We start from the raw sequence: 14,113 nt of genomic DNA on the forward strand, positions 1-14,113 counted from the left end.
CTGCCTCTGCCTCACAGAGTACTCTAGCATCTTTCTGTACCAGTATCCTAACCAGCTTGTCCAAATTGGCATTCACAGTTTCCATTTAACCAAACCTCAGTCCACGCTGTGAACTGAGTTTTTTGGAATTGCGCATGACTGCAGATTCCTGCCAGAGACCAGAGAAGCCCTCTGTCACCACAGGACCCCTTGGCTCTGCCACAGCCTCCTACCTTGTCCTCTCCCCTCCTCTGATGACCTAACCATCTTCCCTCTCACTCCCAGACTCCAAATCCATCTTGCCCTCCTCTGCGGTTCCCTGGTCACCCTCCTCTAGTGCCCCTCCTGCTCACCACATTGGCATCATCTGTCCTCTCACCACAGTCTGAGACTCGGCGTCTCCCGGTAGCCCTGCCTCCTGTCCTGGGCGGCAGACGTCTCTGGAGCCGGTCATCTCTCACTCGCGGCTCGGTCTTCTGTCCATCTCCTGCGGACACTCTGACACTGCTTCTCCACCACCACGCTCCTGACAATGCCCAGGCCGCCAAATCCCATCAACACCTCTCCTGACCTCACTGCCCTTCACGCTCACCAGAAGCTGGCTCTGCTGCCCAGACCTTCTAGAAACACTTTTCATTTCTGCAGGAAGCTCATTTCTAAGAGACTGCCTCAACACCAGAATGTCCATGAGCAGAGGGGAAGGTCGGCCAGGGCGCAGCGCAGGGCCACAGTTCTGGCCCAGCAAACACACAAGCAAACAAACACCAAGCAGTAAACATTAAATAAAAGACAAAATGTATCACCTTGTACTATAATCACTTTCACAAATCCCTGATGCCCACGCCCCCCCCCCCAAAAAAATCACCTGGTACTTATTAACTTTGTCTATTATTATATGGTCACATTATATAATTTATTCCAAATGCTAGTGAAATATGATTCAAACAAAAGGACAGAAACTCAGTAATAATTTTAAAACTGAAAAAGTAAAGCAATGATTAATGTGAAAGTTAACAATAATTCCATAATCTTAACAGCTGGAAAAAGGCAAAACACTTTTTTAAAGAACTCAGTGAATCTTAATGGTGCCACACTGGTGGTGACAATGACTGTATCAGACATCAGATGAGTACTCTTATCTGTGCCACACAGTAAACAAGCATTCTTAACCAGATCACACATCAAAGGAGCACTCCTAACTGCAGGCAGCTATCAGCATATACTGAGGGTTTGTTAGAAAAGTTAACAGTCTATACTTAACCATGTTAGACCCTTTAATCCTCAAAACTATTCAGAGTAGAGGTTCTGCTACCCTCATCCCCAGTTCACCCCTCAAGGAGCTCAGAGGTCAAGAGCCATAAGCCACCTGCCGGGCACATAACCCCGCCCCACGACAAGCTTTCAGGCCAGCAGACTCGCCCAAGTGGGCATGCGCGAGCAGCGCGCCTTCCTGCCCCAAACGCTCACAAAAAATAAGTACCTGGGCTGGAGAGATAGCTCAGCGGTTAAGAGCACTGCCTGTTCTTCCAAAGGTCCTGAGTTCAATTCCCAGCAACCACATGGTGGCTCACAACCATCGGTAAAGAGATCTGACACCCTCTTCTGGAGTATCTGAAGACAGCTACAGTGTACTTACATATAATAATAAATAAATCTTTAAAAACAAAAGCCATCTTTCTTTCAGAAGGCTTGGCCTTTGTGCTACCCCTTAAACACAGTGCATTAACTGTGCGTGTACTGCCAACTTCACAGCTTCTCCGAGCTGAATTCTCTGTTTCTGGCTTTCCAAACGAGCACCTATTCCTCCCTCTCCTCGATGCTGGCTTTACCCAGGGTCCACAGTGGCCTTTCACATAGCACACGCTGCCCACTTGATGGTATCCAGCATCGTTACCAAATGGTAACTAGCAAACGTCTATCGTCAGCCTAGGTACGAGGCTACAATTGCCAATCTGACAGCTTACGGGATGTTCTATCAAAACTCAAGAGACCCAAACAGAACTCGCCTCCTCCCTTCCTCACTCCAAACCTGCTCTGTTTGTTTCTCCAACATCATACAATGCCACCGTTCTCACACCGGTCCAATTTAAAACCCCAAACATTTTTAAAACAAATCTCTGTAAACTCATCACTCTTCTACTTAGAATTCTTTGCCAGCTCCTTAAAAGTACAAACTTTCATGACAAAGTCCCACACTCAGCGCAGAGTGCCACATGATGTGTGCACGGGTTCTCCCAAGCCTTCCCTCTCCCAGCTCTATGCGCTGCTCGAAGCCAACTTTCTCCCGTTCCCCAGTGAGCTCTAAGTCGCTGCCCATAAACCAGCAGTCCTCCCTGGATGTTCTGTCATAAAAGAATCTCTGCACTATTCCACCTCCTGATGTCCTACAGCCTCATTCCAGTGGGAGTGGCAAACTGGGTCTTCTGATTCAATTAAAGTTAAATAGGTCCATCTGGCCAACAGCCATGATGAACAGCACAGCTTTGAACCAATATGATTCCCCCGCGAGCTAGAGACAGGTATATGAGGAAAGTCTTCATGAGACTTCCCATCCGACAACACTGATACGTAGGTCATTCTTAACTTACTCTTAGCATCATTCTTTCTTAAGGTAATTGTGCTACAGTTAAGGTTTCAGTCTCTGTGTATGCATATGTAAATAGAATATATATTATTTGTACATCACAGTTGTTTTCTCTCTCTCTCCCTCTCTCTTTCTCTCTGTGTGTGTGTGTGTGTGTGTGTGTGTGTGTGTGTGTGTTTTCACTAACAACACTTAAAATGCATATTGCTCACAACAAAGCCCCATCCTGGAAGAGAAGCAGAAGGTGGAGAAGTCCAAGTCTCTGGAGTTAACTGATTCTCTCCTGGGATGAAAGCGAGGCTAACTTTAGAGCTGGTGCGCGTTCGGTGAGGAAAGACGGTGTTTTGCCCTGTCCGTCAGTTGGCCCCATGAACAAGGACTTAACTGCTACTGCCACCTCACACAAAGCCCCTCCCGCAACACGTCTCTTCAGGCATGTTTCTCTGTCCCCTGTACTGGAGCGCCCTTACCTACAATGCTTCACCTTCCTCTCAAGTCCACTCAGGCACACCACTGAACCGAAAATGCTGCTCAAGATGATCAAACTCTGACAGGCAGTGGCAGTGGCGGCACACACCTTTAATCCCAGCCCTCTCTCAGACAGAGGCAGGTGGATCTCTGTGAGTTTGAGGTGAGACTGGCCAAAAAAGAGTTCCACGACAGCCAGAGCTACACAGAGAAACCCTGTTTCCGTGAAAGAAAAGGGGGCCGGGGGATAACCAAGTTCTCCACACCAACAAACCCAAACTCACGGCTCAGCGGCCGCTTTCCTTGGCCTGTCTGGATGCTCTGACTGCGTTACCCCCAGAGTGTCCCAGCCGTTAGCTCTCCAGCTGCGCTCTCTGCCCACTCTCAGCCGACCCCTGGCCTCACCCCTCCCTTACACTCCAGCCCCAGCCCCACAGACCCAGCTGTCTATTTACTAGCTCTACTTTCATGCCCCTTCGCTTGGGGTTTTGTTTGTCTGCTGGCCTTTCTACGGTCTTCACTGTATTCAGCGGCAGCTCTAAACTTCCACTGCATGTGCAGTGGCGGCCAGCACTGTCTCCTGACCCATCTGCCGTAGCTAGTGCATCAGCAAATGGATGTCCTGTGGGTTACTGCCTATCTCTCTGCTACCTCCCACCTCAAACCTGTGAGTAACTACTAGCTTACAAGGAGCCCTGTGGGTCTTTTAAAAGGTAAACAGGGTCATCCATTCCTTTCCTCAGAGCCCCCAGTGGCTCTCCTTCTCTCCGGCCCACGTCTTTACAAGGCCCTTTGCAAACTAGCCCCTCCTGTACCCCAAATCTCACTGCTCACTGCATCTTCTACTGATTTCCTTACTTTACCCCAGCCACCGTCCTCTCTCCTGATCCTCACGTAGGCCAGAAATTGTCTTACCTTGATGCCTTAGGCAACTGTTATGCCTGTGGATGAACAGACATCCTCCGGCCGCTCCCTCGCCTCCGCCATGTATGTGCTCCTGGACTTTCTCCTGCCTCTGCATTGCAAACTCCATCCCAAGTGCACTCTAACCCTCCTCCTGTACTTCTAATCACCGAGGGCCGCACAGTGACTCGGTCAGTGCGCATCTCTCCAAGCTAGAACTATATACTCCAGGACAGTGGTTTTTCATAGCTTACTCCTCAGCATCAACAATAGTGCCTGTGAGCCTGTGAGAGGGCTTAGAGGGTAAAGATACACGCCACCATGCCTTCCGATCTGAGTTCGATCCCTGGGACCATTTGGTGAAATGGGAAAAGCAATGCCCAAAAGCAAGCTGTCCACTGATCCCAGCATGGAGTAGAACATACTTTCAGGCACACACACACACACACACACACACACAAAGTGGGGAAGCAAAAGAAACGGGTAGGAAAGAAAGAATTTTTTGTTTTGTTTTGTTTTTTTGGATTTGGCTTTGTTGAGACAGGGTTTCTCTGTGTGGCCCTGGCTGTCCTGGAACTCACTCTGTAGACCAGGCTGGCCTCGAACTCAGAAATCCGCCTGCCTCTGCCTCCTTACAGGCGTGCGCCACCACCGAATATTTTTAAAGAGCAATGCCTAGCATGCAGACAACATTCCTATGTGTTGACTCAATAAATTACTTCTAAAATTTGTTAAGGAAATATATGTCATACAACTATTAGAACAGTTAACCATGCTCTAAGTGCACACTGTACTTAAAACTCTCCAGTGGCTAGCTTGCAGAATAAGCTCCAAAGCCCTTAGCCATGGAGCCCAGCACAGTCTGGCCCCAGCTTCACCGCCCCCTCAGCATCCCCACCCCTCACGGGCAGAGTCTTAACCCATTGCAAGAGCGAAGATGATGCACTCTGCCGAGGCGTGGTTTCGGACCCACCTCAGTTACAGTCTCTCCCTTGCTGGGCCTCCGCGCCAACTCATTCTACTGAAGGATGAGACTCTGGCCTTCTGATGGCGACAGCAGCTCCTCTCCTCTCAGCAATACGAGTAATCCTCCCACTCACAAGCAGGCTACAAACTGTCTGCTTGTGTGGATCTGTGGACTTGTTGCAGATGATATGCTAAATGTCTTCCCTAAATACAACCAGCACTGTCCATAATATGAAATACAGGAAATCATTTCCTCCCTGATTGTTCTACGTTGGGCTCTTCACTTTAAATTTTCAATTTGGACTGGGGGCAATTTGTTTTTGTCAGCGGTTCATTTATCTACACCAGCGCGACGCTGTCATATTATTTTACCACGACACATTTGTCATCTGTGAGTGTAACTTTAATGCAGTATTTTTAAAAAAGAACATTTCAGTGAGCCATCTGTCTGCTTTTTGTTGTTGCTGATGTTTACATTCATTCCTTCCAAGGAATAATGCTCAAAGATCTAAGTGTCTCCTAAGATAACACTATTTCACAGCTTATAATCTGACAGGCCAGAAATGTAGGGATTCTGAGTTTTAGAAAATTCGGTAATCTTAAAGTAGCCTATATCAAGGGCCGAGCAGGTTCCTGGCTGAGTAACCGCTAAAATATCAAGTCGGCACTGACTCTCCTGCAAGAGCAGGACCAAGTGAAGCAAGGGAAAGGGAGCACTACAGAAGGCAGGGAGCACTACAGAAGGCAGCGAGCACCACAGAAGGCCACGAGCACCACAGAAGACAACGAGCACCAAAGAAGGCAGGAAGCACCACAGGAGGCAGGGAGCCCCACAGGAGGCAGGGAGCACCACAGAAGGCAGGGAGCACTACAGAAGGCAGCGAGCACTAACTACAGAAGGCAGAGCCCTGCTTACCGGCAGGTTACATCACATTTATTCATCACCTTTGGTTTAAGGCACATCTCAAAAATTAAATTATATTAATAAATGCCATTTGATAGGTATATCACACTGAAGAGGCAAGAATTCCAATGTAATCTAACAGTAACGATATGCCTGTATTATTGACAGGAGATGAATGACTACTGTTTACAGTAGAAACACTGTGGGTGGGAGTCCAGCTGGTGGCAGACCACAAACTTAACATGTACAAGACCCTGGATCAGATCACAGCACCAAGACAAACAGAACCCAAAGAATTACATATGGAGTCATCCCAAGTTTTAATAAAATCTGCCTTTGAAGAATATGAGACTTAAAACTTTGATTGGCATGGAAATTCTAAGTTAATCAAACCTAACAGTCAACACAAAAGCAATGCCAAGAAGAAAATGACTGTTCCAAAATTACTGCAGGTGGTAAGTTGCCTTTTGTATAGGGGCCACAGAATGAAGCGACAGGATAAAACCACAGGCTTAGCACAAAATGCTGTGCACAAAATCTACCACTGAACAATATCCCCAGCCACCCTTGGGGTGTGTGTGTGTGTGTGTGTGTGTGTGTGTGTGATGTTTGCACATGTAAGCAGGTGTCCACACTGATCAAAAGAAGGTATCAAATGAAGCTGGAGTTACAGGACTGAGCCCCACATGGGTGCTGGGAACTCATCTCCAGTCCTCTACAAGAGCAGCCAGTACTCTCAACTGCTGAGCTCTCGCTCTCTCTCTCTCTCTCTCTCTCTCTCTCTCTCTCTCTCTCCCCCCCCCCCCCCGAGCAAAGTAAAAGGACCGAGCAAAGTAAAAGGACCGAGCAAAGTAAAAGTAAAAATACACATCAGGCAAAACTGTAAACCAAAACATACACTCCTGATCACATAAATTATGTCCCTTAATATTACAATGTGTGAGACATTTCCCTAAGTCAGCAGTTTTCAACCTGTGGGTCATATATCCCGAGTATCAGATATTTGCATTGCAATTCAAACAGCAGGCAAATTATGGTTATGAATATCAATGAAATAACCTTATGGTTGGGGATCACCACAACATGAGGACTCTTACTAAAGAGTCACAATGTTAGGAAAGTTGAGAACCATTGCTCTTGGTAAATGTTCAACAAATATCCTCTGAGTTCCTAGAATCCCAAGGCCATAGCATCACTGGATAAAGTAAACACGTCATTCAGAAACACCAGATTTCACCTCACACCAGTCAGAATGGCTAAGGTTAAAAAACTCAGGAGACAGCAGGTATTGGCTAGGATATGGAGAAAGAGGAACACTCCTCCACTGCTGGTGGGATTGCAAACTGATACAACCACTTTGGAAATCAGTCTGGGGTTTCCTCAGAAAACTGGACATGACACTTCCAGAGGATCCTGCTATACCACTCCTGGGCATATACCCAGAGGATTCCCCAGCATGTAATAAGGATACAAGCTCCACTATGTTCATAGCAGCCCTATTTATAATAGCCAGAAGCTGGAAAGAACCCAGGTATCCCTCAACAGAGGAATGGATACAAAAAATGTGGTATATATACACAATGGAGTACTATTCAGCCATTAGAAACAATGAATTCATGAAATTCTTAGGCAAATGGATGGAGCTGGAGAACATCATCCTAAGTGAGGTAGCCCAGTCTCAAAAGAACACTCATGGTATACACTCACTCATAAGTGGATATTAGCCTAGAAGCTTGGAATACCCAAGACACAATTCACACATCAAATGATGTCCAAGAAGAAGGAAGGAGTGGCCCCTGGTTCTGGTCTCAGTGCAGCAGTGTCGGGGAATACCAGAACAGGGAAGTGGGAAGGGGTGGATGGGGGAACTGGGGGAGGGAAGAGGGCTTTGGGACTTTCAGAAAGGGGGGATCAAGAAAAGGGGAAATCATTTGAAATGTAAAGAATATAGTGAATAAAAAAATAAAAACTGAAAAATAAATAAATAAATAAATAAATAAATAAGAAACACCAGAGTAAGAAGAAAGACGACCAAGCTCTTACAACTGGAACCATAAAGAAGCATTAAATAAAAACAAAAGCATGACACAGATTCTAATAAAATAAACATCAGTGGAAATTCAAACAGTTGCATAAACACATTACAGCCTCATATTGTGACACAGTGACACATTTTAAGCTATGTCAAAATAATGTTTTACTATTAGTGAAATACTGACACCTAGAACTGACTTATTTTGAAAAGCATACTTAAGGCCGCCCTCTAAATCGCCTGTCTCATTAGGTGCATGTCTACTGCCTTCTTGAGGGAGTGAGGGAGTGAGGGCGTGAGGGAGCCCTCAAGGCTGAGGGCCCATACCCAAAGCTGATAAAGCAATGAAATGCACTTAACCTAACTCCCATTTCCAGGAAGCACGCAGCCCTCCAGCAGTCTCTGAACATGCTCTGTGGATCTAAAGTAACAAATCCACGCCACGGTCAGCAGAGGGTCAAACTGTCACCTTTCAGTGTAGATCAGTCAGTAGATGACAGACTGCTCAATTCCTGGTTGCTAACCTTTAATTATTACATGCGAGGGCCTCTGCGGCCTCCATTCCATTTACCCTCACTCTGAACTCTTCCAGATTCTTCTACTCAGAAGCGGGTGGTTTACAAGACTGCCCACCTTCCAGCACACGCTGCCTCGGGTGGCCCCCCAAGCTTCCCTGTCTGCTGTGGAGGACACTGAGGTCCACGATGCTCTCATCTGGGCAGGGATCCTTTCCTGGGCTCTCCTGGTTTCTTCCCCTGGGCCTCGGTAACTCTCCCTCTGTCACCCAAGTAGCACAAGTCTCCTCAGACCTTGGGCTACAACATCAGCACTTCAGTGACGCTTGCTCTCAGCAGTTTTCCTAGTTTTGATTCTAGTTTAGAAATCACTCTCTTCTGAACACAGTGCCTCATACTTGTAAGTCCAGTACTAAAGAGGGGTGAAGAAAAAGGACTGCTCATCTGTCTACACAGAGTGAGGCCCAGGCCAGCCTGTAGGAGATCATACCTCTAAATAGACAGACAGACCGACAGACAGGAAGAAGAGACAGGGGAGGGAAAGAAGGAAAGAGGAAGGAGAGAGAGAGAGAAAAGGAAGAAGGGAAGATGAGAGCTTCCCTTTAAATATGATGTCTTACATAAATCTCCCAGAACAGGCGAGCACTTACAACACCTTTCGAGAAACAAGGAAACTGAAATTTGAGGAAATCAACCAAGCTAAGCAAGAGAACAGTGCCATCATTGGAAAGCATTAACTTAACCCTTGTCAGCTTCTGCCTCTTGTAGCTAACAGCTCAATGCTCTCTGGAGAAAGGAGACTCGGGAAACCCTATGCTCCGGTATAACCAGCATCATATGTTTGAAATCACTCTTCCGCTTCTGTTGAACTGAGAGGGGAAGAGAGGAGCTGAATGACCACCAAGCCAGTGAGATGCAAGGAGTTCTAGTCTCCTGTGGCGGTCTGAATGAGAATGGCTCCCACAGGCTCCCACGAAAAATAACTGAAGATGATAAAACAATGAAAGTATAGACTATTCCACAATAAAGGGGGGGATAAGTTAGTCCTTTACATTTAATTTATTTTGGGGTTTTTTTTTGGGGGGGGGGTTGGTTTTTTGGATTTGGTTTTTTTTCCGAGACAGGGTTTCTCTGTGTAGCCCTGGCTGTCCTGGAACTTACTCTGTAGACCAGGCTGGCCTCGAACTCAGAAATCCGCCTGCCTCTGCCTCCCAGAGTGCTGGGATTACAGGCGAGCGCCACCACCGCCCGGGTAGTTCTTTACATTTAAAAGTGAGGAAATGAAAAACATTAAGGCCAATAAACTAGCACGTTGGGACAATGAACAAAATTGACATGCTGAGGATATACATTCACAGACAATGTAAGCCTCCCCAATTCTGGTTTTGTTTGAAAGATGAGAAGGGTTACAAAATTATAAGTAAATCCTGAAAACAATTCAGTAACTGACTGGGAAGGGACTGGACATCCTTGGAACAGTCAGTGAAGTACTAAAGAACAGAGCCCAAAAGCACACACTGAGCCAGGCGGTGGTGACACATGCCTGTAATCCCAGCACTTGGGAGGCAGAGGCAGGTGGATTTCTGAGTTCGAGGCCAATCTGATCTACAGAGTGAGTTCCAGGACAGCCAGGGCTACACAGAAAAACCCTGTCTCGAAAAACTAAAAATCCAAAAAAAAAAAAAAAAAAAAAGAGAGAGAGCACGTGGCGGAAGACACAGGGAGCAGGGAGCAGGGGCAGGGCACCCCACTCACAGGAAGGTGCAGTCAGAACAACTGTCTTACATGGATGGCCCAGGCAGGGAAGAGCTCCTTAATGTCCCTAGCGCCTACATCAGGTGGCTCACAACCTTGTGTGACTCTAAGCCCAGGGGATCTGATGTCTTCTGGCTTCCTTGATCACCTACACTTACCTTGATCACCTACACCTACACACACACACACACACAGCCACATAAATAAATATAAAATGAATCTTTAAAATAAAACCTTCATGACTGGCTGCTGAAGACTTTATTGAAAAAGCTAGCTAAATGGTCTGGAGGTATCTTCCCACAAACCCTGACTTGGGGAGGAGGTAAAAATAGTAATTATATAGTCAAGATTCCAGAAAAACCCTTAACTGGGAAAATTAAGAAGATTGGTATCCTGTGTCTCTAGCCACAACAGAAGACACATTACCTACACCAGTGCTCTCATCAGGACCATATAACCCAAGCCCGAAGATGCCGAGACACCAGCAAATGCCTAGTGATTAGCATGCTATAAAATAATCAGCTGATAGTCTTTAGATATGCTAGGGGGTCAAGGGGTCATGAGAGACAAAGAAAGGCTAAGAAATCACTAATGGGGAGTAAAGGGATAAGATAACTGCATGAATATTGTATGACACTAGACTAGATCACGTAGTAAAGAAATCTAATTCATGTGATGTGTGTATGTATGTGTGTTTATGTGTGTGTGTGTGAATGCGAAAGGAAAAGGGTAGGGAGGAAGGTAGAGAGAAGAGGGAAGGGGAAGGGAAGGGCAAGTGAGCACAACTCGGTTTTGACTGGTGACTCTGGACTGAAGAGACAGCTCAGTGGTTAAGAGCCCATACTGATCTTCCAGAAGACCCCAGTTTCATTTCTAGCACCATATTAGGCAGCTTACAACTGTCTGTTAACACCAGTTCCAGAGAACTCTAATGCCTTCTTCTGGCCTCCCTGGGTACTGCACACACCCACACAAGTGAGTAAAAAGTAAAAAACTAAAAAAAATAGTTGGTGAGTCTACATAAAGAGTGGTTCTCCGTACAAATGCTGGGGGGGGGGGGGGGGGGAACTGAAATGACCTCAAAAACAAAAGAAAAAGAAGCTCTTTCAAAGTAATCCATTAAAAAGTAGAGCAAAAGAGCCCGGTGTGATAGCTCACACCTATAAATCCAAGCATTCAAGAATGCAAGGCAGAAGGATTACAAGTTTGAGGCCAGCCTGGGCTACATAGTAAGACCCTGTCTCAAAAGGCAAATGTTTTTTTATGAAAGCTCAGGAGAGATTAAATGCCCACTTCCAGAATAGGAGTCTGTTGCTTTCTACACAACTAACTCAACTAGACTGCAGCTCGATAGTCAAAATGTTTCAACTTCTGAAAACTTCAAGGTCATATAGTATCTATGGCTACTATTCCAAGTTTTTACCTTTTAGTGATGCATTCCCTACTAAAAACAGCATCGATTTCAAGTATAATAGCATATGCAAATACATTAAAGAAAGAACTGAGATTATAATGTCTAGGTTCAAATTCTGGCAGCTTTGTGACAAATTAACCAATTGAACTCCAACTTCCTCACCCACGAGTGGGATCAGAGAAGTACCAGAAACAGCCCACTAAGGACCGAGGACTGGGAATGGAGCTCAGAGGCAGACTTGCCTAGGCAAAGCCCCAGCACAACGAAACACGCTGAAGATGATATTTCTGAGTACCCATGGGCAAGCATTCAAGGTTAGCTCACTGTCATTCAGCTACACTATACAGTCACACATTCTTTCCAAATCAGACCCAAACTTTACATGATGTAAAAGGAAAAAAAAAAAAAAAACCTCAGATGCTTACACATCAGAAAAGTAGATGAAGTCTAAACAAGTCACATGCAAATTCAACAACTGAGACCTTCCACTGAGGAAAATGTGGAGATACAATAAACTCCTTGTTGGATCCATCAGTCACACAAACGCACACAAAGACAGGTGACATCAAGTATGTTTTAAACTTTCATATCCTAGAATTAATGAACATAAAGATAATTAATATGCTTTATGCAAGATGTCAGTCAAGAGAGTCAAATTTGAACCTCAATTCCAGCTAACCTGGGAAGCAGAGGCAGAATGGCAAGTTCCAGTTTTGAGGCCAGCCTGAGCTATAGAACAAGATTGTCTCTAACCACCTTCCCCACAGATTCTTATTTTAGTTATACCTCTTAACATCCATAAAACTATCAGCCCAGTTTCTCTACCTTAAGTGGACACAATCTAGTGATGGTCTATTATGTTTTTACCACACTGCCTAACAGAAAGATCAAAAATTAAAAAAAAAAAAATGAGTAATGGCATGGTGGTGTGTGCACTGGGGAGGCAGAGGCAGGAGGATTTCTCTGATTTTCGGGTCAGCTTGCTCTACCTAGTGAGTTCAAGGCCAGCCAAGGTCGCACAGTGAGACCCCCCCCCCCCCCCGTCAGAAACAAAGGAGTGGGACACTACAACTAAATAAAGTTGTTATAATTCTATATACGTATACACAGCCCACCACCACGCCCAAATGTAAAGACTAAACAACCAAACTAAAACAGACCCTGCTAAGGATGTGTTCAATTCTGGGTGGTATTTGACGTGAACCCTAAGTAACATTTTACAAAAATAAGTGTACATAGTTAGTGCTTATTGTTAAAATTCATGCTATTTGTAAAGAACTAGAAGTGGGTTTGGTTCACAACAACACTATTTAAATATTATCTCAATGCTGGGGCGGGGGGGGGGGGGAGTACCCTGGTGCAAAGATCATCACGTGAAAAATGCCAAAGGTGGTAGGAAAAAAAAAATGTGTCATTCATACAGAACCCCAAAGCACCACTTATTCCCTACATTTCAGGGTCCAAATAAGCAGCAGGCCCACTCCCCACTCCCTTCCCCAAATACTCTCGTCACCTTTAAATAAGTGACTTACTGGAGGTCTGATCCTGTAGACCTCAAATTCACTAGAAGTTCAAAATTCAAACTCCTGTGCCCAGCCCAGATCAATTCGGTCAACGGTTTGGGAAGTGTTACCTCGGCTCACCAACTGGACTTCTTTTCCCCCACCAAAGTCTGAACCGGCGCAGCCCCTGGCGTCCCTAGACGTCCCCAACAAGCCCCGCACCCGGCGGGGCCACCCCACCCACCCACCACAGCGGGGGCGTCCGGGAGGTTCCCCAGGAACCAAGAGCAGCCCGGGCGGCCGCCTCGGGTCCCCGCAGCGCTCCCGCACCCCGAGCCCGGGTCCTCACTTCTTCCAATCGCTGCTGAAGAGGCCGAAGGCGCCCGAGGGAGAGATGGTCGAGGTGGCCTCCTGCCCTAGCTCCGCCGCTTCCCCTCCTCCGGACTGCTCGTTGTAGGCGAAACTGTTGCTAGACATCGCGGCGGTGCCGGCCAGCGGGCGGGTGCGGGCTTCGCTCCGGATGGCTCACGTTCGGAGGACACCGAACAAAACTAGTTCTGCTGCGGAGGGGGCGCACGCCGGCGCTTCCGGGCTCGTCACCGCTCCGGCCGATCGGGCCGCCCACCCCCTGCGCGTGCGCACTGTGTCCGTACGCCGCTCCGGGTGCGCTGGATTCTAGCGCTCCGGGTGTTAGAGGCGGCCGGGAAGCTGCACCCGGGACACTGAACGGGAAGCTGGGATTTCCCACCGAGTGTGCCGGAGGCTAGTGGGCTAGCAAACTACTGGATTTGAGGCCTTTGGATGCGTTTTGGTGGAGGAGATCTCAGATCCTCCAGGGTTCTTTGCTTCACTTCTGCCGTCCACTGATCGCTCCCCGATTGCTCACGAAACGCGGTGCACACGTTTGAGGAACTTGGCTTCAGCTGTCACGAGCTCGCAGCCCTTGAGGCTGGTTTCCGCCACTCTCACAGCCAGAGTCACCTGACGTTCTAGACTTGAAAGCTCCTCCTCCCGAGGAGGCTTTCAGGATCCGCACAGTTGTGATCGTCCCCGGGCCAGCTTTCCTGGGGCCTGGGGTTCTTATTTGGAAC

General features: G+C 46.9%; 1 protein-coding gene across 1 annotated transcript in view; it reads right to left on the reverse strand.

Annotated features, from left to right (window-relative positions):
- Ap3b1 (adaptor related protein complex 3 subunit beta 1) overlaps positions 1 to 13,911 on the reverse strand; it is a 200,642-nt gene extending 186,731 nt beyond the window's left edge. Inside the window, exon 1 of the mRNA XM_052159389.1 lies at positions 13,372 to 13,911. Coding sequence (XP_052015349.1) covers positions 13,372 to 13,499 — 128 coding nt within the window. The 5' untranslated portion in view covers positions 13,500 to 13,911. The remainder of the gene's footprint in view (positions 1 to 13,371) is intronic.
- Positions 13,912 to 14,113: the final 202 nt, after the last annotated feature.

The sequence above is a fragment of the Apodemus sylvaticus genome, chromosome 16, assembly GCF_947179515.1.
Source record: "Apodemus sylvaticus chromosome 16, mApoSyl1.1, whole genome shotgun sequence".
Taxonomy (NCBI): domain Eukaryota; kingdom Metazoa; phylum Chordata; class Mammalia; order Rodentia; family Muridae; genus Apodemus; species Apodemus sylvaticus.